The sequence below is a fragment of the Podarcis tiliguerta genome (assembly GCF_965153285.1).
Source record: "Podarcis tiliguerta genome assembly, chromosome: 14".
NCBI classification, from domain to species: Eukaryota; Metazoa; Chordata; class Lepidosauria; order Squamata; family Lacertidae; genus Podarcis; species Podarcis tiliguerta.
The window spans coordinates 40,805,533-40,830,466 of NC_139547.1; the positions used below are offsets into that span (position 1 = coordinate 40,805,533).

General features: G+C 42.0%; 1 protein-coding gene across 9 annotated transcripts in view; it reads right to left on the bottom strand.

Annotated features, from left to right (window-relative positions):
* The window catches only part of DNAH3 (dynein axonemal heavy chain 3), an 85,773-nt gene that overhangs the window by 53,085 nt on the left and 7,754 nt on the right, over positions 1–24,934 (bottom strand). For all 9 annotated transcript variants that reach the window (XM_083413258.1, XM_083413265.1, XM_083413260.1 and 6 more), the window contains exons 4-24: positions 23,655–23,871; positions 21,305–21,377; positions 17,580–17,769; positions 16,634–16,823; positions 16,055–16,250; positions 15,188–15,313; positions 14,139–14,334; positions 12,530–12,709; positions 11,559–11,695; positions 10,994–11,099; positions 10,059–10,237; positions 9,487–9,671; positions 8,772–8,895; positions 8,206–8,359; positions 6,954–7,098; positions 6,272–6,483; positions 5,533–5,624; positions 3,780–3,894; positions 2,566–2,682; positions 1,292–1,471; positions 395–531 (exon numbers count right to left, since the gene is read on the bottom strand). In XM_083413258.1, coding sequence (XP_083269384.1) covers positions 395–531; positions 1,292–1,471; positions 2,566–2,682; positions 3,780–3,894; positions 5,533–5,624; positions 6,272–6,483; positions 6,954–7,098; positions 8,206–8,359; positions 8,772–8,895; positions 9,487–9,671; positions 10,059–10,237; positions 10,994–11,099; positions 11,559–11,695; positions 12,530–12,709; positions 14,139–14,334; positions 15,188–15,313; positions 16,055–16,250; positions 16,634–16,823; positions 17,580–17,769; positions 21,305–21,377; positions 23,655–23,871 — 3,251 coding nt within the window. The remainder of the gene's footprint in view (positions 1–394; positions 532–1,291; positions 1,472–2,565; positions 2,683–3,779; positions 3,895–5,532; positions 5,625–6,271; positions 6,484–6,953; positions 7,099–8,205; positions 8,360–8,771; positions 8,896–9,486; positions 9,672–10,058; positions 10,238–10,993; positions 11,100–11,558; positions 11,696–12,529; positions 12,710–14,138; positions 14,335–15,187; positions 15,314–16,054; positions 16,251–16,633; positions 16,824–17,579; positions 17,770–21,304; positions 21,378–23,654; positions 23,872–24,934) is intronic.

Here is a 24,934-nt window from a genome sequence, read left to right on the forward strand (position 1 = left end):
GGCTAGATAGGCCTTTGGACGGATTCAGTAGGGCTCTGGTTGTTTAAGTCTGCTCAATTTGACTGCTCAGTGTAATGTCTATGACAGATCATTCCTTCATCCAGACCACCATTCCAGAATACTCTGGCCTAAGCATAGACTAGTCTACTTCAGGACTCAAGAAATAATTCTGGAAGGAGAACACCAGTCTGTTTGCAACAGTGAGCAAGGAAAGCTCCCTGAATTAAGCCTCTTCATTTAATAGCCATAGCCTCAGTCCAGCTTCTTATTTCTAAGAGTCCCAGGCCTCTGAACTCAATGCTTCCTGTGTAGTCAATGTGCCATGTGTATCCACAAATCTAATTTCTTAATGAGAATCGATTTGCTTTAAATTGAAACTTGTTAACGAGCCCACCTTGGGAAAAATAACCTTTTCTTTTCCAAGTAAGTATTCAGACCCTTCTGGATGTCTTCCAAAAGCATATTTGCTTCTTGAAGTCTGTCCAACATCTTTGGTTGCTCAGTGGCGATCAGGACTCTGGTGTCTTTCACCTATTTTTGTTAAAAAAGCTTACAATAGTAAAGAAGCTGAGCCCCCACAGGCTCCTCATCCTTGATACAAAGCATCATTTGCAGCTAGGACTCCATCAGAACAAGTTTAGCACACCTAGCGATTTGCCCATGGTTCTACAAGATTTGTAGTTGACCATCTCAATTCTCTTGCATTTTGGGCCCATACTGACTTCCTGTGTTTGCCTGCAGGTATCTTACGGGACGGTTCTCTTTGAACCTGGTTCCTGCTACCACTGGCTGGACCACATATCTCTCAGGATGTTTGTGGGCTCTGTCAGTTCAAAACAGGACACTCACCTTGGGAGGGAGAAGACTGCCTGCCATGTTGATAGCCTTGCCAAGGCTCACTTAAACTACACTGTGAGGCAAATTAGACTGAGCAGGAGTGACTCGAGAGTAAACTTTGCAGCTGAGCAGGGGATGTGAATGCAGTCTCTATGCAACACTAGAACTCTGCTACATCACACAGCTGCCACTGTACAAAACAGGTATGGTATGCTGTGTAAGAACCCCCAACCATTTTGTCTGCTAAAGACCAACCACTGTTGGTGAGCAACAACCTGGCTCAAAACTATTGCAATCTTTCTTTTACATGGAAATTGAAATGCTCTATTCATGAACGTCCCCCCCCCATGTGATATGTTCGTACTGTAGGGGGTTGGACTAGATGACACTGTGGGTCCCTTCCGCCTAAACAGTTTTTGTGTGTGCAAAATCCCAAGTGCAACTGTCTACTTACTGCTTGCACCATGATGTCCTTCCAGTACATGTCCACTATTCCAAACTTCCTCCCCTCCTCTGGCATTTGAGCAATAATGTCCTCAGAGCTGAATATGGGTTCCAGATAAAGCCACGTTGCCTGGCATTTTAACCAATTGTCTAAAATTTCCTGCATCACAACAAGCTTCTCCTCCCACCTCTGTAAAGAGATCAATGTAAAGGTCTTCAAGGCACTATTTTTAATTCTCACTCAGCAGACTTGAGGCAACATTAAATAACAAGCTTCATTCCCCCTCCCTCCTTTCATCTCTCCTGTTGTATCAGTGTACCTACAAAATTGCATGGTGTTGTAACAATCCTCCCCTCCCCAAACTGATTAACAGTGCTTCTCAAACTTGTTTTTCAAATATTTGGAAATAGCTTTTTTTATATATAAAAGATCAACCATCCTCCCTAAAAAAGGGTTTATAAAATCGACCCTCAGCAATGACATTTGAGAATGTGTCCTTGCTAAAGTGGTCAGTTTAAACATAAGCACATAAATCACACTAAACAGCAGGGGAAATCACCAAAAACAATACTCAAAATTGTATGGATTTCATAAATGTAAAGCGGCTACAGACAGGTTCTGTAATGCAGGTACCAGAGTACAGTTGCAGAGTGGTAGTCAGCTAAGTTTTACTCAAAATAGACCTGTTAAAAATTATACTCATTATTTTCAGTGGGTCTTCTCTGAATACTTCAAGCTGCAATCCTAACCCTGTCTATTCAGAAGTAAGTCCTACTGAATTCAATGGTGTTTACTCCAAGATAAATGGGGTTAGGCTTACAGCCTGACATACCAACTAACAGACTTTCTAAATGTGCTGACTGCATAACAGAGAATGTTACAGATTTGTGCTTTCTGCTAAGAGATCTGATGGCTAGCCTTGTTTGGGATGTTGTTTTTAAAAAGCACAGAGTGGTATACAGGTATATTGCAGCAGGAACAGGGGTGTGTTATACAGTTCACCAGTGTGATCTATTATATCCGATGTCGCTGAGCCAGAACTCCCATCATCCCTGACCACTAGCCATGTTGGCTGGGGCTGATGGGAGTTGTACTTCAGCAATATTTGGAGGGCCACGGGTTCTCCACCCTGGCTCTAGATATACTGTAGAAAGCAGATTCCTGTGTCCCATCTTCCCAATAAGCAAGCTGCTCACCCCATCCTAATACGTCATGGGGATGTTCTTACGCTAATGCACTGCATGGAGGCACACAGAAACACAGACAACCCTGTTTCTCCTTACCCGGCATTCACCCTCTATCGGTTTGATGAACGGAGAACCACACATTGTCTGGGTCTTGACAATGTGATCATCCAGCAGGAGCTGGATGTCGTCGATTGCAGACAGAATGCTGGTGTCCTGCAAAGAAGCCACACTTAATTGAGGTAACTTATTTAAAACCCCATTATCACTGTGTTATACACAAGTAGGGCCTGTAGCAATATGTTGTTCCTGGACACACCTTGAAGCACTCCGCTCCTTCTTTTCTACTCCTAGCTTGAATACCAGTTGCTGGGAATCACCAGTGAACGCTGTTGAGGTCCTGGTTTCGGGCTTCCCATTGGGGCATCTGGTTGGCCCCTTTGAGAACAGGATACTGCCTTGGTAGACCATTGGCCTGACCCAGCAGGTTTTTCCAATGTTCTTATGACTATATAAGCAATCACACCTACAGCCCGAACATCAGAAATAGATGGAATGATTATACATGCAATTCTATTCTTCCCCATATGACTCTTGCTGCCAGGTTTACAATTTTTGTGTCATCACATGTGGGTAACCTGCCCTTTCCCCATGTACCATATATTACAGGAATGCATGGTGCTGGCATAGAGAATCTCCAGTCAATACAAACAGTAATAGGCATACAAATAGCAGCCTCCTGTATACATGGAAGTGGTTATCACAAACCAACCAACCAACCAAAACACCATCTTGGGGCATATCCTGCTCCCACAGGCACTACGGTCAGACTGTCAATGGGCAGCAGCCTCAGGTGATTGAGGAGCCAGCTGTGCGCCAGGCCAATGGTCAGAACTAATTAGTAATGCAGGACTGAAGGACAAGCCAGGGACTAAAGAGCAAGCCAGGACTGGAGGACAAACCAAGAAGCAGGACTGAAGAACAAGCCAGGTGCCAGGGCCAAAGAATACAGGTACATGCCAGCGATCAGGAAGACCTTGTGGTTCAGTCAAGGCTCAGCTGGAAAAGGAAGCCCTTTTAGATTCCCTCTTGCCCATGAAGACCTGGTGGCCAGCTTGGGTGGGTGTAGTCTAAGGAAGCTGCCACCTCCAGTTCACTGGTTCACCACTGGAGCAGCAACACACAGATTCCAGCAGCTCTGGACAGCTGACGTTCAACCAGAAACAAACCCACTGATCCTCAGTAAAGTAACATAACTGAGAAAATAACTATTGCCCCAGGCACAGTTGCTTGATCGCAGAAAATGTACTCACTGTGTCCCTGTATTTTACAAACGTGAAACAGATATTTGCCCATTCCAATTTCATTTTCTCCATGTTTTTCTCTAGGGAGTACTCCTTGCTAGCTGCTGCTCCAATAGGCTCTAGTCTAAATGAAAATGGGAAATAAAGCAAAAATGTGAGTTTAATATTGGTTTACTCAGTCAAAGCTGCAATTATCTAAAGCCTGGGGGGGGGGAACCTTTGCTCTTCTAGATGTCACTGAACTACACGCCCCCCCCCCCCATCAGTGACCAGTGGCCAAGTAGGCTGATTGGGAGTTGGAGTCTGGAGGGATTTTAATTGTCAGAGTGTGAAACTGGTTTGAGAAACCAACAGAACAGCAGAGTTTTATAACAAAGCAAAGGATGCAAATGTATTTTGGATCATGTTGTATGAAGATGGATTAAAAACCCAGCACTGGAATTACAGTGAGTCCACAGCAAATGGAGGTGTGTCCAGAGAAGGCTGTTATCTGGAGAAGCTTTCACCACAGAGAGCTCTCCATGGTCCTGACCCTCAGCTCAAGAAAAATTTTTAGGGAAATAGTACTTTAAATTGGAGGTTTTCAATCTTTTTGGGTCCACGGCTCTCTTGACCAGCTACATTCTTTCTGTGGCACCCCTGTGGGGCTCAGGGGCCCAGTTATGTCACCACTTGCCTGCAGAGCTGGCAGGCCCTCACCCCTTTTCAAACACCCTCCCTTGTGGAGTGTTTCCTCAGCCTTCCTCTTCTCCCCTCTCCTTTGGAGTCCTCTGGGTAGCCGCAGCTGTTGCCCCTGGTCTCTGAGCTCCACTCTCCCTTGCTCCAAAGAGAGTGCCTCCTCACACTGCCCCACAGGGGCCTGGGAAACACCCCCTGGCCAGCCCCAGAGGCACCATTCGCCTGGGGAGCTTGCAGCCAGGGCTCCTACAACAAACAGCCATGCAAGCCTTTGGGAGGCAAAGACCCAAGAGACCATCGGAGGCGGGAGGGAAGGAAAGAGGGACAGAGGCCAGTGTTGCCTGCTGCACCCCTGACCATCATTCAAGGCACCCCAGGGTGCCATGGCACACTGGTTGAAAACCAGTATCATCAGCAAACTTGACTACCTCACTGCTCACTCCCAAGAAAAAAGAATGAAAGCTTCTGGTGCTAGGAAAAGTTTTCTCTTTCTTTGCCTGACGTACACCTTCCCACACTTGGCTCCTGCTTGAAATAGGGGGTTAATAGGCAAACTATGCATGACATTATATGCATTTCTGCATTTCAAGTGTATGGGGTTTTTTAAAGATGCAAATAGTAAGTAACCCTACACATGAGGCCCAGTTCAACAGGACTTACTCCCAAGCAAGAGTGCATAGGATTGTACCCTTAAACTACAATCCCAAACACACTTACTAATGACACAGTGGGGCTCATTTCTAAGTAAACATACAACAGAACCATGCTGTTAGGCTTTGAGTGCATTTTTTTAGCACAGATGCACACATGTGGGAGCACAATGGGCACAAGAATTCCATGAACTTAGCTCCTCATTGTTCTGGAGCAAGACAAGATGTCTCCCCACATACATTTTTTACTGAAAACTTCTGATTCGATTCTAAAGAGTTTCCTAATATTCCACAAAAAAATAACTGGGGCAGTGAGCAAAATTGCAAGCCTTTTAACAGTTTCAGAAAATATCAACTAGAAATCAAACTCTAATGTTGTTAATGCATGTAACGAATATTAACCAGATTAAAAGATCTGGGCGTTATTTTCTTACTTATCAATGTATTTTGATAGACCATATTCCAACATGTTCATGAGTGATGTAGTTTCATCAGGTCTTATCTCATATCCAACTATTTCACTTATCTGGGGGGAAAATGGACAAAACACAGAAAAGGGGTTTGTACAGGCATGGCAATACTGGTCCATCTTATGGGCCTGTTGTAAGAATTACTGAAATGCTTACATGAAACATTACGCTCCATATCTGTAACTAAACCTAAATCATAATTGCAGTGAAAAGGACAACGACGTGTGTGTTGTATATTACAATGTCCTTTTCTAGGGTTTACAGATTTCATTTGCTTAGCTAATTGTTTCCCATAAAAAATCCCAAAGCAATAGACCCCTGACTTGATGAGGCTTATTTGATATCAACATAAAATGGAACCTTTTGTGTCATTGGCCCTGTCCTGTAGAATGCATCATGACCCCTGTTAAGGTCTACACTACAGTTGGCTAATGCGCGTGACATCAATGATAACAATGACACATTCCCTCTGCTCAATCATGTCCATGCCATTTCGGGCACTTGAAGGGGGCTTTTTTTTTTTAAAAAAAAAAAAAAGAATAACCTCTTATGATAGTGACATAAGAAATTCACACTAAAATGCTGATTAATTTTCACAAGGACTTCATATGTAAACTGATGTGCAAATGTGCAGTACTGAACCCAGGACTGGGAATATGAGAAACAGAGAGAAACCATAATCGACAGACTTCCCCATCGCTACCTGTTCCCAATGCCTATCCTTCATCCCTCGATTGCAGGCAATAGAGAGGACAGGAAGATGTTGCTTGAACTTGTCGATCTTAAATTTCACATTCTCCGCTAAACGCTTTGGTCCAGGTTGATCTACTAAGGTCTTTGTCAGTTTGTACATTGTCCGCCACATGGTGGCAACATCTTCACTGATTTCCTCAGCGTTCAGCTGCAGGAGAGGTCCTGCATGTGAAAAAGCAAACAAGCATTTTGTAAATCTCAAAACCTAAGTTTTCTCTGCAAAGATTTACTGGCAGGTATTGAAGGCACTGTAACAAAACCAAAGCCAAAATCAATAACTCCTAGTTAAATACCAAAAGCACTGCCTTAAATAATACATGCCCATGCAAGAATATCTCAGGCTCAGAGATATTCTGCCTCAAGACAGGTGCTGTACACTTAGCTGCAGAGAAAAGAAAATGGGAGATTACTTTCTACCAAATGAATATCTGGGTGAGGGGAATTTCATTTTAGAAGTGCCTTCAGATGATATTATTATTATTATTATTATTATTATTATTATTATTAAATCTTCTGCTTTCTGGGAAGGGAGCACACATTTTATTTTCTCCCGTAAAGATCAGTAAACATAATTTTTTTAAGACACACAACTCAGTTGCAAGCAACTTATCTTCGTGCATGAAAAACCTCACCATTCATCCATTCCTCAGACTTTGTATGGAAGTTGTAAGCAGTCACCCAAAGCTGTTCAAAAGGTATTTTGTTTGTGATGATAGTCTGCAGCAGTGGAAACTGGCTTTTCTCTCGTTCCAGTAGCTCCTCTTCCTTATTAATAGCCTGTAACACACACATACACACACATTATTTTAATGATTTGGTGCAGAGCTCTTGGTGTATGTGTGTTTTCATTCCAGCATTACAAAAAGAGCTAAAAGAATTTCTTTAGAGAAGGGGGAAATTCAGATCTATGTCTCCCCACATCATTTCCTTATCAAAATTTGCTACAACATGGTCTGTGCATGCAGAAGAACACTAGAACTCAGGGATATCCAATGCAGCTGAATGTTGGAAGATTCAAGAGAGATAAAAGAAAGCACATCTTCATGCAGTGCATAAACTATGAGACTCACACCAACAGGAGGCAGTGATGGCTACCAGCTTGGGTGATTTTAAAGGATTGGACAAATTTGTGAAGGAGAAGGCTATCAGTGGCTACTAGCCACAATAGTTATGCTTTGCCTCCTCAGCCAGAGGCAGTAATGCTTCTGAATACTAGCCGCTGGGGATCAAAAGTGGGGGGAGTGCTCTTGCACTCAGGTATTGCAAGGGGGACTTTTCCCACGGGCATCTGGGTGGCTGCTGTGTGACTAAGATGCTAGATGGACCATTGGCCTAATCTAGCAGGTTCTTCTTAAGTTCCCCTCCCTCTGTTGCTTCACTTGGGTTGAACTGTGAGCTCCTCAGGACAGAGACCTGCCCTCTTGCACTTTGTGAAGTGCCACAAACCTTTTTTTTTTTTTTTTTTTTTTTGCAATGATAAATATTACTACTGTAAATAATAAAACCATTCAAAGCTGGTTGCTGTGAACACAATTGTGTTCCAGAAAAGACCACTGATCAACCGTTCTCAATACCTTAGGCTGCATAATTGCACTCACTATCAGACATATTCAGAATAGTAGAACCATTTAAATCAATAGACATGACTAGTTTAGGTCAAGTTATTTTAATGGGTCTACTGTGAATATTGGATGCAAACCAGAGGAGCTCATTTCTGCATAGACATGCACAGGCTGGCACTGTAAAATAAATTAAGGCTGCAATCCTAACCTCACTTATCTGGCAGTAAGCCCCATTGAATTCAGTAGGACCTACTATGGAGCAGGTATGGTTAGGATTACGCTAAGTAAGCATTTGCAAATTTAAAGCTACGGAGAGACTAACTTCATATTCAGAAAGAGCAGCGTCCAAATTCTTAGACAACTCATTAAACTTTTCAACGTTGTTTTTCATTTCTTCCATGGTCATGACATCCTTCTTTCGGAAGCTTTCAACTTCTTTGTTATAATTTTCTAGGATAGCCTCGAATTCAGAGCACCTGGTTGTAAGCAAAGACAGCAAAGCATTCACTCATCTTATAGCTTGCTCCTCAATTAAAACAAACAAACAAAGCCCCCAAAAATCAGTAAGTGAAGTGAAGAATTAAGTCACTTGGAGGTTTGTTAGTCTGTTAAAGAAAAGTGGGATATAAAATGCCTAGATTGAATAAATAATGGACCTTTAACTTAACTCTGCAAAGCAGAGGGTGAGCAACCTGGCTGCCGAATTCTGCATCAGCTGAAGCTTCCGAACCGTCTTCAAAGGCAGCCCTATGTATAACGCATTGCAGTAATCTACTTGGCTCACTTTTCCCAATGGTAGGGCTACCAAGGCCCATCTTAATGGCTTGGGAAGGTTCAAATGGGAGGCAGCAGTTTCTGAGGCCACCTCCTTCTAAGTTAGTAACTTACCTTTTGATGAGACAGAGCTCCACGTGATCCCGTCTGTTCATCAGCTGATTCCTTGCGGTTTCAAAGATGACCTCAATCTCATCCGGCCAGTGCAGAACAGTACTGTTCAGCTTTATATCATCACCTAGGAAAATGTTATACCTTAAATTAATCTGCACATCTGTTCTGTTGTGGCCATTCTTGCACTCCATCGTATGTTATTTTGTGATGCTGCTGCACCAAAAAGCTAACTCAAATAAACTTAAGTTGAAAGCTGACAAAATCTTTGACTGAGCTCTGGTTTTTAATGCAAGTATTTGTTTCTTATTTATTGCATTTCTATCCCACCTTCCTCTTTAAGGAGCTCGAGGTGGCGTACATGATTATCCCCCTCCTCAATTAATGCCAACAAGAGCATTGTGAGGTACTGGCCCAAGGTCACCCAGTAAACTTCCTGGCTGAAGTGGAAAATTGAACTCTGGTCTTCCAGGTCCTAGACCAACACTACATTACACCACACTGGCTCTCATTAAAATGGCAGATTGAAAGCACCCTATTAGAATAGGCATCCTCCTTTCTCGTGTTCATAGGTGTATGTATCACTTAAAAACAAATAAAGGATCAATTAAAGCTCATGCAATTAATCAACTAAGATTTGTTTAGCTGGGTGACAGTCCTAAGACCAGCCCTTAGCTTGGATTCTTTCTTTGTTGTATTTTCCTTTTCAAAAACGTACAAGGAAGATCAGCGTAGTCCATCAGGAATTCCAGTCTGTAAATAGCTTCCCTGATTTCACGACGCAACTTAAAGACAGTGACGTCACTGGATTTTTTCAAATAGGCCGTGGTATCAACCAGCTCCTCAGTGGTCATAGGCACATCACTGACTTTGTCTGCAATTATGCTGTACTGGTTGCAAATGCTACAGATGGAAACAGAAGAGGGACATGTTGTTAAACATCTATCACAATGAATGATTTTTTACGATATAGTGGTATATAAATATTTGCATAAACAAACAAATGTGTTAGGCAAAGTGACATACAAAACTGTGTTACATCAGCCAGAATTTCTTGCAGAAGAGGGAGAGAGAAAGAGTTGCATTAAAATCTGTATATTGAGAGAAATCTGTTCTAAAATGCTGGTTCATTATCATAAGGACTTCTTTAATAATATAAAAAGGATCCACAATCTGTTGTGGCAATGTGAAGAACTGAACTTAAAAGTGGCGGGGGGGGGGGGAGAGAGAAACTAAAATGAATAGATCCCCCCCTCCCATCATGGTCATGTCCCATTTATTTGCACATACCTCTGGTTTACCTCCCTGTTTTCTTCCACTTGGAACTCAATCAGCCTGTCTTTCAGCTTCTGAGTCCGACAGCAAAGATCCTCATTCAGCTTTAATGCGTCAAGGCAGAACAAGGCCAGAGGGACTGTGACGTGCAGAGACGCAATTTCTTTTTTCAGTTTCGTCAAACCATCAATCTTCTACACATGGATGATATTGCCATGGTTATATGGTGGCGACAACAACAGTAACAACAATCACATTATCTTAGGCTATTTCGGACATGTTGAAAAAGAGAAAAGAGCAGTCTACAAAGGTGTTTCTTTCTTTCTTTCTTTCTTTTTCTTTCTTTCTTTCATTCTTTCAATTAGTTTTTATTAATGACTTTCTTGTGTAACAAACAAACAAAGTACATACGGTGTCTTCACTTTCAATTTATAGTGTTTTTTTCACAATTCATTTACATTCAGTGTGAGACACTGTTATCATATGCATTATGTGGTTGGGGAAAAGGAGAGAGGAGAGAGAGGGGGGAGAGAAATGAGGGGAAATTTGATATTTCATTTTATTGCATAGTGTTTGTGCAGGATACTCCCACTGCATGTGTTGATTTGTCTCTAAAATGGGACATCCTCTCCAACACAAGGGCATCAAGTGTCTATTGCACTATCTATGCATCTCATAGATACCTTTCTCAGGTCCTTTAATACACTCATTCAGTCCATTGCAAAGAAACACAATGGTGTTGCTTGTGCTCAAAAGCCATAAGCAAGGTTGTGCCTTTCCCCACAGGCCTGGCTTTCTGCACTCCTGATCTTGCTTGAAAGTGCTGATCCAGAAGTGCAGGTTGACCCCCTTGCAGAGTCATGCCCTTCAAATGAAAAGCTCTCCAGGATAAAGAGATTGCACTGGCTTACATTTGTAATTTAGCTTTTAGTTATGCTATAAGTCATTACCTCCACAAAATCATCCAGATCATGTCTTTTGCTTAAAAACTCAGTCACGTCATTTTCTGCATTGTTATTCAAGAGATCGCTGTACTTCTCGTACACGCTTAAGTATCTTAAACACAAGGGGGGGAAAGATAAAAGAAACATAAATTCTCCAGAACAGGATCAATGGTAATGAATATATGTTTTTTAATGTACTTTTATGCCATCATGGAATTCAAAGTGGCATAAATGTCGTTCCCAGGCAGTCACACATTCAGGCACTGACCAGACCCAGATCTGATTTGCTTCAGCAAAATGGTGACCTCCTGTGCCTTCAGACCAGTATTTGCAGTATGAATAACTATATTTCATGATAATTTTCTCCCAGGTCATTTCCATTGTTGAGACAAAAAAAGAAAGAAGATAATGTCTGAGAAAGCTACTATACATTTTGGAAAGTTTTTCAGGTTTTTCCCTGCTCAATATGCATTTGGATGCTTCTTAAGATATTTAGGCTAGATTTGGGTTCCCAAAGTCAAGGAGCAGGTTTTCAATTATTTGATCGAGAAAACTACCAGCATATGCTTACTTTCGCGGACCAACAAGATTGTGATTAAATATCTCAGCAGTTTTGTTCACATATTCTGAAACCAATGATTCATCTGCTTGGACAGTACGAAGAATTAGGTCATCCCCTTTTAATTCTGGGAATAGTTTAACTTGTACCTAGAAAGAGGAAGCAGGAACCATAGTGAGCAGAAAGGGATAAACATTGTATGAATGCATCATAGAGAAAATGTTTGTTTCTTGACTTACAGGTTGCTATTTGCTGTTGGTTTTTAAAAGTGAGCTATTTTACCCTGCCTAAAATTTGGGGAATTACAGTATAGATTTTTTGGCTTCTATAATATCCTAGAATTCATTTGATACGCTATTGTAAATGATTAAACAATAGCACAATCATATGAAAACATTCTAGAAACTAAGATACAGTTGTTGTTGTTATATATTTAGTTATACCCAGCCGTTTTCTCTGATGGGACTCAAGGTGACTTACAGATAAAAACAAGAATTGCTAAAAACATAGAAAAAAACCATCATTTAAAAACAAACTGGTAGAATTAAAACAGTATACATATATAAAAACTGTTTAAAACATACAAATAATTACAATAAAAGCAGCACAGCACCCGGCCTTTCATTAATAGCAGTCAGTTCCCCAAAGCCTGTGTTTCACACATAATGCTTAGCTGTAGTAAACTATTGTACTGAGCTATAGTAAACATTAACCAACCATGGCTTATGAGCGTGGTTTGTTCATGAATAAAAAAACCATGGCTAAGGTGCTGGGCCAAATTTCAAATGGTCAAATTAAAGCATGGCTTAGCATTACATGCACCTACGCCACTGTTTTCAATAAGGATTTGCATAAAATTGCAGCTGAAGTCTGTAATCCTATGTACCATACCTTTACCTGGGAGAAAGTCCTACTGAACATAATATAGCTTACTTCTGAGCAAACATGGACATGATTTTGATCTTAATTTTACTTTTACATACCTTTGGAAGACCCTCAGAATTTTTCAGAACCTCCATGAAGCAGTGATACAGTAAATCCCAACAAGCTTCCACATCTGGCTCAAATATAATATCAGGCTCCTGCACTTCCAGTTTGATGACCAACATTTGTGGTATGAAGAATTGCATTTCATGATAAGTTTCTCCAAAGTCATTTCCATCCTCAAGACAGAGAATGAAAGCATGTTACATCTAGGGAATCTTCTTCTGCTATATATTTGGAAACTTGTCTGTCTTTCTGTCTGTCTGTCTGTCTGCCTGCCTGCCTGTCCATCTGTTCCCTATGCATGCAGACACCTCTGAAGATATTATCACCCAATATGAAAACCCATCCTTCCAGAGAAGGGTATATTTGGATACCATCAGATGCCATTATGAATCAAGATGGAGGACTGAACCTTTCCAAACTAGACGAAAGTTAACCAAATTTGGCAGGATTGTATATTATTATTCATCCAACAGCAATAGAACGAAAATACTAGGGCTGTCCAATGGAGTCTGGCGAAGCCTAAAACTTGAAGCAAATTGGGTCAATCCAAACAGAACCAGACCAGCCAATCCAGGGCTGTCAATATAGGTGATGGGGGGTGGGGAGGCAAGGTTAGAAGGAAAGGCAGGAAGCCTCTACTGAGAGCAACCTGAGGCTCTTTGCAAGAGGGCTTTCAAACAGCCCTGTACTGAAATTTGGTTTAACCAACCTGTTCCAAACAGGGGAACATGCACACAGCCCAATTGAGCAGAACTAAACTCTCAGCTCACCAGCTGGTGTGTGGAGGGTTCAGTACTGCTCTCTGCTGTGTGGCTGGCTGGGGGAGAAGGAGGTGTATTATCTTCTTCCCTATCCCCTCTCCCAAACATACATTTAATTAGGGTTTAAATTTAATTTGTTGTTTTTAATCAGGGTTTCATTTGACTGGAGGTGAGGGATTTCTGGGGATGGACTTTTACTTGAGGTCTTCTATACTTTTTATCTCTCATCTATGTTTCCAGTTGATACTTCGTTATGACACCTTGACTACCATCTGATGGAATAACAGCATTTGCTCTTTTTTAATCATTCTGTTATTTCATCACCTGCTGAAAATGCTTTTGTTTTCACCAAGTATTTTTAGAGAATTAATTTGATTCAGTGTTGGTCACTTCTTCTCCATTTTATGGTTTTTTAGTTGTATGATATTCCAGCTATTTTATTGTACAGCAATTTGATGTTTATGAGTTGTCAGTTTATTTTAAAATCTTATAATGCAATACAGTCGTACCTTGGATCTCAAACGCCTTGACTCGCGAACAAATCAGCTCCCAAACAATTGAACCCCGGCAGTGAATGTTCCGCTTTTTGAATGATTTCCGGAAGCTGAAATTCTGGCACAGTTTCCACAGCTTCCAATTGGCTGCAGGAGCTTCCTACAGCCAATCAGAAGCCGTGCTTTGGTTTCCGAATGTTTTGGAAGTCAAACAGACTTCCAGAACGGATTCTGTTCGACTTCCAAGGTATGACTGTACAACTACAATAAATGCATAATATGAGATCAAGCTGTATGAATGTCTACAAAGCACTGAAAGTCCAGGTGACACAGTCAACCCTGCATACCTTATGTATCCTAAAGAAGGAAAGGAGATCCGCTAATGAATTAATGACCATCTCCCGTAGCTGTAAAGACATGAGGACGGCTACCGAAGCAAAATATTCTTCTATCAGTTGAGAAGAGTCAAAGTCATTCTGGGGAGCAAAATGCAGCCAGTTTTGCTTCTGTTCAATGAACAGTTCTGCACATGTTGGAATCCACCTGTAATGTGTAAGTTATCCTATCAGCATATGTCAAGATTGTTTTAAAACGATGAGTTGTAAAACAGCCTTCACCAACCTGGTGCCCTCCATATGTTTTGGACTGCAGCTGATGGGAGACATAGTCCAAAATATTTGGAGGGCACAAGCTTGGTGGATGCTTCTTTCCCCACCAAGCTCCTCCATTTGGCCCACGACTCGGGCAAGTCACGCCCACATGCCCTAACCCTGATGTCAGATGGTCAGGTAAAGACAGAGCTTGGCCCAAAGGGGCTTGGAAAATCCCCTTGCAGAGCACTGGCCAAGTGCCCAATGAGCAGCTGGTTGTTGGGCACTTGAGAAGTGATGCACGATGCACTTTGCAAACACTGTGTGGGGTGGGAAGAACGATTGGGTCTGTCAAGCCAAAAAAAGTTCCCCACCCTTGCTTGATTGCCAGTAGCATTAATTCATGCTGCTCAGGGCATTTTCTCTAAAGCCTCTGAAATGTGGTGGACTCCTGCAGGATTTACTATGACCAAAGACAGAAATGAATGGCTTTAAAAGCGAGGTTTTAGAACATCACACAGTTATTCTGTTCACACACATCTCTGTGAACTTAAGAAAATGTGGGCGGAACAACAGAAGTTACTTTTATCTTTCTAACGGTAGGTTGCTTTGGGTCATTTCTATGAATAAAGCAATGGCATAATCATCATTCATATAAAGCAGAAGTGGGGAACTTCTGGCTCTCCAGCTGTTGCTGGACTCCAACTCCTATCAGCCCCTAGCCAGCATGGTCAACCATCAGGGATTTTGGGAGCTGTAGTGCAACACCAGCTAGAAAGTCATAGGTTTTCCAAAAGCACTCTGACCTGTTCTCAAGAATATCATGAGCTTCTTGACAATGTTTTCGGACCAAGTCTTCAAACTCGCTGGGCAGTAGTGGCAAATCACCCTCGAGGATTTCCTGGGTACGAACAAACCTCAGGTTACAAAACCTAAGGGAGGGAAGGGAAAAAAATGCATGGCTGTGATGAACTTGACATAATGATGTAGAATAAGGATTAAATGCAATCATACCTGCCCGGTCTACGGAACATAGGAAGCTACCTTATAACAAGTCAGTTCACTGGTCTGTTTAGCTCAGTACTGTCTACATTGACTGGGGGCAGCTCTCCAGCCCTACCTGGGACCTTCTTCAAGCAAGACAGTTGCTCTGCTAATGATCTACAGTCCCTCCTTTAGGGACACTGAAAGCTGCCTGATGCTAACTCAGACCACTGGTCCATCAAAATCAGTATTATCTACTATGGCTGCAAGCAGCTCTCCAGGGTTTCAGGCAGGTGTGTCTCCCAGCCATACCTGGAAATGTTGGAATTGAACCTGGGATACCTACTTCATGCAAAACAGATGCTCTGCCATTGAGCAACAGCCCTTGTACTGGAACCAGCATAGCACTGAATGCAATTTCCTACTGTATACAGCACAAGGGGTCCTCTGGGATTGCTCCTGTAAGCCACCAGAAATATTTCTGGACTGATCTATACTCACAGCTGAGGGAAGGGCAGTTGGCTCCGTAGCCAATATTGTTCAGTAATATAAGGTGATTGTGAGCAAGAAGATACTGTACTCCACACAATCTCATCAATCTATGGCCAGTTAAGAGTTTGCATAGAAAGCAAATAGAAACCTATTACTCAAAAAGAAGTTAGGGGATCTTGATAAGCCAGGTGACTTACTCTGAGAACCAGAGGTTTTGCAAAGTAAGCATCATAGGATTCACTGTGAAGAGGTGACCTTCATTCCAGCTTCTCACTTCTTGGTAGATTGTGTGCCATGGAACTGGTGCACGAATCACTCTTCGAGGAAAAGGCAATGGAATGTTGTATATAAAGAGTCTTTTCCTCTCCTCTGGATCCATCAAGATGTAATCAACTAGGGTAAAACCACACAAAGCATGGGAAGAAGAAGGAAACTCCGTTTGGATGCAGTTTGGAAGCAATGGTTAAGTGTATGCAGCACGTGCAGAAGGCACACTAGGCCGTACAAAGAATCCTAGGAACTGTAGTTTTTAAAGGTGCTGAGAACTGTAGTTCTGATTATGCTAGAGACTCTGTGTCTAATAAATCAAATGTGATTACAGTTTGTTATTTTATACTCACACCCAAAAAGTGCCACCTAGGCAGCTTCCACAATCTACCTAAAGACAGGACCAGTCCTAGAAACCAGGTTGCAGAATTCCGGTTTTCAGCTTGCAGACCTTGTGACAATAAAAATTCAAGAATCACTGCCCATGCCAAACCACACTTTTCTCTTACCAATGTCTTTCATGAGCCAAATATGATAATCATTCTGAATCTCTTCGGTTAATTCTTTCAGTAACGTCTCCAGCATTGGGTTGGCGAGAAAATGACTTGGGATATGCTTTAAAATGCTATCCATCACTTCTTTGTTCTGAGGTGCCAGCATATCTTTCCGGATGCCTTTATGGATGTAGTAACAGTATCGCTAGAAAGTAAATACATATATATGTACAGATTTATTGCATTGAGTATAACAGGGAAAATAGGATCAGCAACATCTGGAGGGCCAAAGGTTCTGCACACCTGCACATCACTTAGGCTGGCTTCTGGCTCTCTCTGACCAGAGAGGCTGAAAAGGCTTTTTGTTTGGCATGAAACTTTCCCTGGGCAACGGTAGATATTCCTGGTGTCTTTCTTCTGCTTCACTCTAACTCCTGGCTTGGCTCCTGTCCCAATCTGATGACTGCCCAACATCTCAGCCCTGAGAATCTCCTGCCTACTGTTTGCTTACCATATTGCCCCCAATCTTCTGTTATAACCAGAAACCTGCAGAGTTTTAATTCAGGTTTAGTTCCTGTTCAGGTTCACATTGGTTCATTTTGCTTCAAAGAAGGAAGTACAGTGGTACCTCGGGTTAAGTACTTAATTCGTTCCGGAGGTCCGTTCTTAACCTGAAACTGTTCTTAACCTGAAGCATCACTTTAGCTAATGGGGCCTCCCGCTGCCGCCGTGCCACTGGAGCACGATTTCTGTTCTTATCCTGAAGCAAAGTTCTTAATCCGAGGTACTATTTCTGGGTTAGTGGAGTCTGTAACCTGAAGTGTATGTAACCTGAAGCATATGTAACCCAAGGTACCACTGTAAATAAAAAGCTGCAGATAAAAGCAGGATGAATTCTGGATAAACTAGTCATCTGGAGGGGACCTGTGTTTCCCTGTGTTTCAGGAAACAGCTCACTTACCTGCAGATCACTCTCTGTGGGTAGAGTTTTTCCTTTACTTATTTCCTCCTCATGCCTGAGCATCACAACAAGCTGCTCTTCTGGAGTTAGAGGCTGGTTGTCAGAATAACAGATAACTCCTGTTTCAGATTTCTGCCTATCCGGTGTCAGTAGCAAATCAAAACTGTGTGCTTCCTCTATTGCCATCACCCTGGAATTAAAAGCCGCAAGCTGAGTTGGCTAAGTAACCAGAAATGACATTTTGGGCAACACCAATCCCTACTATACATTTAGCATCCCCAAATGTTCAATATGTCTCAAGCTTTCTTCTAGTCCCCTTAGCCTGGCCTCCCCCAGCCTTGTGCCCTCCAGGTGCTTTGAACTACTACTCTCATCAGCCCCAGCTAGTTTGGCCAATACTCAGGGATGATAGAAGTTGTAGTCCAAAACATCTGGAGGACACCACAGGCTGATGACCAAAAGCATATCATTAGGGAAACAAATTCAGCTAGAACAAATTATAAATAGATAGAAATACTTGTATGTTATTTATTTAATCTCAAGTTGGCATATACAGAGCTTTTCTACATAGACTCTATCAGCAAAATTAACTCAACAGAAACTCTTATGTTGCACAACTTTTGTGCAAAATGTAATAAAAAAGTAACATAATACATCAGGAAAATGAGAGGGGTGGGGAGATGTATTTAAGCTTTCCTTACTGCTCACATTATTTTATTTAATGGAAAAAAGGAACTCCTATAAAAACTGAAATTAAGATTTACAACCAGGCAAACTAAAATATTAAATGGTTAAAGGATTAAGGGGGTTTGGAATTTGGATATTCAAAGTCATAGAATAGTGACAGAGTACATGTTCTGAATGCAAAGGATACCATTGTTCTCAAGTTTATAAGTTTATTGTTCTAGCCAAAGGCAGTATGAATAATATAATACAGAACAAACATCCATAAAATTAAAAAGGGCTTTGCCAAGTTCCTGAGCATTAAAACACAATTTCCATTGTGCACCTCTGACAGCTCCAATTCTAGTATTTTTTTTCTTTTAAAAATCCAATTTTTTATTGGATAATGTAGGAGAGAGAAGTTACCAGAGACACCAACAAACTCAAATCCAGCTTGATTTCAGATTAAACCACCAAATCACCACAACAATGTACAGCAATTTTATCTAACTCATTTTCCCTTATTTTTTTTGCGGTCAGTGCATAGAGGTGACCTCTTGCATCTCTATCTAAGGAACAGTTAAAGAGATAATGAGTTATGTCTTCCACCTATCCACAAAGGATATCAGGTTAACTGTATGGCTGGGGGAAAATTCTGTTTGAAATTCTAGATAGCCAGTACTACTACTACTACTACTAATAATAATAATAATAATAAACTGCCCTTCATCAAAAGACCAAAAGACACAAATAAATAGTTAAAACAAAAACAACCAAACAATAACTTCCTCCCCTTCTACAAACACATTTAAAAGACTGAAGAATATTAATCAGCCATGGTCATGGGCAAGGAGAATTTCACAGCACAAGGGCCACATTCCCTTCTGTGCATGTTCTGGGGGGCCCATGCCAGTGGTGGGTGAGAATAGAGGCAAAAGTGGATGGAACAAGAAATATAAGTTGGCAAGTATCCTTACAGACTCATGCACCCCTCTCTATCCTCCATCCAGAAAGAGACATTGAGCTCAAGGATGCATTCCAGGAAGGCAAAGAACACTCATGCAAAGCAAGGCTAGTGAGGGGGTGTGGCCTGGGAAGAAAGGGTGTGGCTGGGAGGAGGTATGACCTGGAGGGAGTCCCAAGGGCCATAGAGTCCAGGAAGGCTCCCAAGCCTGAGGCTCCCTATCCCTATCATACAGGTATTGGATTAAAGGGCAGTGGAAGGACACTGCAGCACATAAGACGGAAACACTGAATTGCTGCGTGGCTGTGAAAAGCATGGAGAAGCCAACATTAGAGTCTCGTATGACAGCAGTTGGAAAATGGCCCCAAACAGCTCAAATATAAAACATTATCTTGCCACTATATGCGGGATGTGAGCCACTTTCCCCAGATTCAATTAGACCTAAGCAACAACCAACCAGCAAGTAATGAAGACATAATTACTGCTTGGAACTTGCAAGTCTTAATGATAGCCTTTGATGTATTTCAAAAGTGAACACTTTGATAGACTGAATGATAATATTGTAAGCAAGTGCCCAAACATGGATGTGTGCAGCTATCTGCTGCTGCCTTTGTGCATAAATCTGTGTGCTTGAAAATAATTTAAAAGCTAGCAAACAAAAGAACCCATAAGGAACCGTAGAGGGGAGAAGAATTTTCCCTGTTTTCAAATGTAGTCTTATGGGGCCTGAACCAACCCTGTGTAAGGTCTATGGGTAATATTTAACTACATTTTTCTCAGAGCAGACCCACTGAAATTAATGAACATGGCTACATTTGGCCCATTAATTTTAATGAGTCCACTTTAAGAAAACTTAGTTGAATACCACCCTGTGCAAGCTACAAATCCCGATCTTTTGCTGTGCGGGAGGCCTCTATCACAATCTCTACTCTACATTTAGCTCTGTGCTGGAATTATTCTGTCCCTTGGAGAGCCCTTTGCTCCCCATTTGTTAGATTTGTTCTGAGATGTTAGACCGGCCAGCGGGCTGGTCAAGATCTGAGCACTTTAGGAGGAACCATTATATCTATAAAGGACATTTGAAGCACATTATCGATGTCAAAGAATTCGGGGCACTGTAGTTGGTTAAGGGTTGCTGGAAATTGTTGCTCTGAGGGGTAAACAGGAGTGCCCAGAATTCTCTGAGGGAAAGAATGTGCTTTTAATGTGCATTAAAGTTGCAGTGTCTATGCAGTCTGGAATTATTTTCTTCCCTTGCTCCTCGGTTTTTCATTGCTGTGTGCTCTTAGCTGCCTGAGATAAAGAGCTACTTTCTGGTATGTGTTACCTGGGTGAGAGAAGGAACTGGAAGAAATATGTGAACATCACACATGAGCCAAGTTAACCCATCATGAGAACACCAAGTTTTCTGGCTTATCATGGTATACTGGGAGCAAGCACCATGCACACATACTGCTCAGTTGTTCTGATGATCCTCTTCCCCAGTGTGAATGGCAGAAACAATCCAGGAAGTCAGCCCGGCAAAGTCTTTTTGCTGCCAAACAAAGAGGATCCTCCCCCAGTCTCTCCTCAGTGGTGGATTTGGGGTCTCAAATTTCAACAGTGCTCTGTGCAGTGCTAATGTTTGGCACATGCCTCCGTCCCCCGTTTTTTACCTTCCATTCTACATCATAGTTGCGGTGCCTCTAAGGCTCTGCACCCAGTGCAACCGAACCGGTTGTGCTCTCCTAAATCCGCCTCTCCTCCCTCACTGGCATAGCTGTCAACTTTCAGATTTGAAAATAAGGGATCAGCAGCCTCACCTATCTTGGGGACAGTCTACGGGATATCTAACAATCTGGGATAACAGCGGGAAGCAGCGGGAAACGGTGCTGGAATAAAGGAATGTCCCACAAAAAAAGGGATGGTTGACAGCTATGCTCACTGGCAGCTGAATCTTCATTCAGTACTAGTGATAAGATCATCTCTTTCCCTGTACCTGCAAAGCATCAGGGTAGCTTAAGGCAAGGAGTCGCTTGAAAGCTTATGGAACAACAACTATCACCCAAGTCCCTAAGTATCCGTCAGATAAATGCACAGCTTATAAACTATACAATACCTGTCATAGTCATCAGCAACATTTCCTGATGAAAGTTTTTTCTTCTTCTCAGAGGGAGCAAATTCTTTTGGAGCTGTATGACTTGGTCAAGGGGGAAAAAACACTAGTCAAAACAGGAAAAGACTAGGCCAGATTTGGGGACTCTTGAGCTTTGCAAATTCTACCTGATCTGCACCTCCCAAACTTATGTGTTGATTTGAACTGAAGTTACCAGCTTTCGTACTTCCTTTTGTACTTACATTGCAGCAAATGCTAGAACAGTTCAAAAGACATAAAATTTTAATCTGCTAATTTTAATGTGGCTTTTTAAGAATTGCTTAGTGGGGAACAGAACAGACATATGTACATAAGGAAAAGGGAACCAAACTGGAAATATACAAAACAGAGCCAAAATATGCACTTGTCTGTTTATTAAATACAGGACTATCCATTTGCTTTTAAAGCAGGCTGGTGAGTCTGTTTGTTTATAACAGAAGAGGCACATAGGGGAGTGAAGCAAACTCATATGCTCCCCTTCCTAACCTTGTTCTGATACCAGCCTAGTAGAGGCTGGTACCCCTTGGGATTGGTAGGGTGGAAGGCAAGGAGGCCACCAGTAGGTGGTGTCAGAGCTGATATCAGGTAGAGCCATTCCCTAGATCAGTTTTAAGTAACAAGGCAGGCAGGTGGGGGGGGGGAGGCTGAGAGTAGACTGAGGCTGGTGGAGAAGTGCCCCATTCACCCTAATGGACAAGCATCCACTAAAATGAGACAGGTGTTTGTGTGCTAAAAGCAGCTAAAGATGGTCAGCGGGTTTCACGGCACACAGAAAGGTACTACTTGCTCAGCAGGGAAACACAGGAGCTTCTATTATACCTGCAATTCCCCACACCACTAGGAAATAGCAGCTGGGGGTGGCGCAATTTAGGTGAAGAAAATGGCACAGAGGAAAGGGGTAAAAAGCCTCAATCACTGGAACTTTCCAGATCAAATGCAAGTAGCCCTTGCTGTCATTCACTTCTTCCTCTCACTGGACAGATAGCGCAGATGCATTTAGTGTTTTTATTTTTAAAATAATGGGGGAAATAAGCATGCGACTCCCAGCATAACAAGCTGTTTGGCTGACAGCAATCTCCAAATTACTTTCATGTCAAAGAATGTTTGCAGACCTTGCAATTGCTAGAAGAGAGTCACAGAATATCAGCAGTCATTGGTAAGGGAAGGAAGATGTCCCTTTTATTTCTGTTACCCACCACACCACCCAGGCCCATCAGTACCCAGCACCCTTGGACACCTGCCTGGATCATAACAGGGCATAAACCAGCCTGGGCTCCCTGACTGAAAAGTCTGAGCTGCAGTTTTAAATTTCCCAGAATGATTGGGGCACTCTGGGAAACTTAAATTGCTTAGTCATAGGTGCTTGGCTACTGAAGCCAAGAAAATCGCACAGCCGAAGGCTCAGCAAGGTGGGAAGGGGCATGGAAAACATAAGAAGAGCCGCACTGGATCAGGCCAATGGCCCATCAAGTCCAGCATCTTGTTCTCATAGTGGCCAACCAGATGTTTATGGGAAGCCTGTAAGAAGGATCTGAGTGCACCAGTGTTCCCCAAACACATTGGAGCACTTTGCTAAGGGAATGCTTAGACACAGATTTCTCCCTCATGGCACCCCAATAGCTGGGTGTGCAAAGCACTGCTAGCACCAGTGCTGTAGTGGAACAGCAACACAGCAGAGTGCAGTGCCCAGTGGCCACACTTTTTTTTTTTCAAAGCAGGAGTAGTGATGCCATCTACTGTGGTAGAGTTTTGCTACATACACACCATACATTTAAAGTGTATTTAAAGCACATTATCCACCCCAAATCATCCTGGGAACAGTAGCTTAAGAGTGCTGGGAGCTGTAGCTCTGTGAGGGGTAAACTACAGTTCCCAGAATTCTTTGAGAGGGGGGTATGGTTTAAATACAGTATATGGTGCATAGGCATCCTTCGGCAGTGTTTGTGGAATGCTCTTCGCAGAGAAGCTTGCCTGGCACCCTCATTACATATTAGGCACCAGGCAAAAATGTTTCTCTTCAACCAGGTGTTCAGCTGATTAACATTCTATGGGTTTTTAAATGTGTTTGTGGGAGGGAGGTTATCAGTTTTTGTATGTATTTTGGATTTTCATTTTATATTTTTCTGTTGTGAACCACCCTGAGATCTTCAGATGAAGGGTGATATACAAATTTAATACATAATAATAATAATTGTAAGCTTGAGGGAAGAACAAAGGCTGGGCCAACACATGCAGAGCTTGCCAGACAAAAAGACAGGAAGATAAACAAGCATTTGACAAGAGACACAAGCCTGTTTTCAAACACATAGGATACGTGGAGAATGTCTTGTGGTCCCAGTTGGCTTTCTTGCCTTTAAAGGTGAAACTATCTTACGCAGATCTTTCATCTTCAAGTTCTGTGCAGTGAGGGTGTAATTATTGGCAATAGAGTTGCTGGGGCTCCGGAAATGACGCTGCTCTTTAAAGGGAGCTGCCAAAGTCCAGGATGCTCTTTGCATCAGAGAAGGGTAAAAGCTGCTATTTTGGATCATCTGAAATGGAGTGGGATGGGGAGAAAAAATAACAGTTTATATTCTGTTGCGCTAGCCAGCAATTTCTTTAAATGATATAAGGTAATGACAGTGGAGGCTGGTGCCCATTGGGACAGGGTAGGGCAGAGTCGGGAAGGGGGTGCCATATCAAATGGCTGCTTGAGCTAGAGTCAACGGTAGATGAAGCCAACTATTTCTGGTTTTTCCCCTATTATCTTCCCTGCTGAATTGTACAAGAGCACCACTGAGACAATGAGACTGACAATCAGTGCTACTCGCTGGACTAGTTGTAAATAAAAAGGTAGGCAGGTATAGGGACGGACTTAGGTCATATGGCAACCTGAGCAAGGACAAAATTTGGTGCCCCCTATTGTGGTTATTAATATTGCACATTCAGGAGCAATAGAATGAATAAAAACTGAAATAAAAATTGTCCAGTCCAAAAATATGGTTCAAAAGCTTTACTAACAGAAATTGCTTCAAAACAAACATGAAACAAATAATGTTACATCCAGATAATCACATAATATCATGTGCTGATTCCTGCACAGGTAGAACATCTTAGAAATATGAAATAACTTCATTCAGAGCTGAAATCAAAGCTTTGTCTCTCCAACACAGTCTCCATTAACTTGAGGCTGTGTTCCTAGAGAGAACCATTTGCACATCCTTTCTTCTCTAGTGCCTCAGAACAAACACCTAACTCACACACCCAAAATGGACACATGAATATCTCATGTGATCCAACTTAAACACCTTGTGGGAGCTAGCAGAGATACATTCTCAGTTACGGTAATCAGCACCTGTCAAGCTCTCTGAGAGCTTTTGTTTTAGCTCAATGGAACTTTCCAAACCATGCTATGTTTTTAGCAGTACACATACAGACATATACAGAGTTATTTTCCATTTCAATGCACAGTTAAACAATTATACTTAACACCCCCTAAATATTTCTTATTTTCACAATAATTCCTTTTGGTACAGTTCCTTTTCAGATCTTCTCAGTACGTAACCATATAAATATATGTTTATTATTGCTTTTGTTATTTTGCGCCCCCTTGGT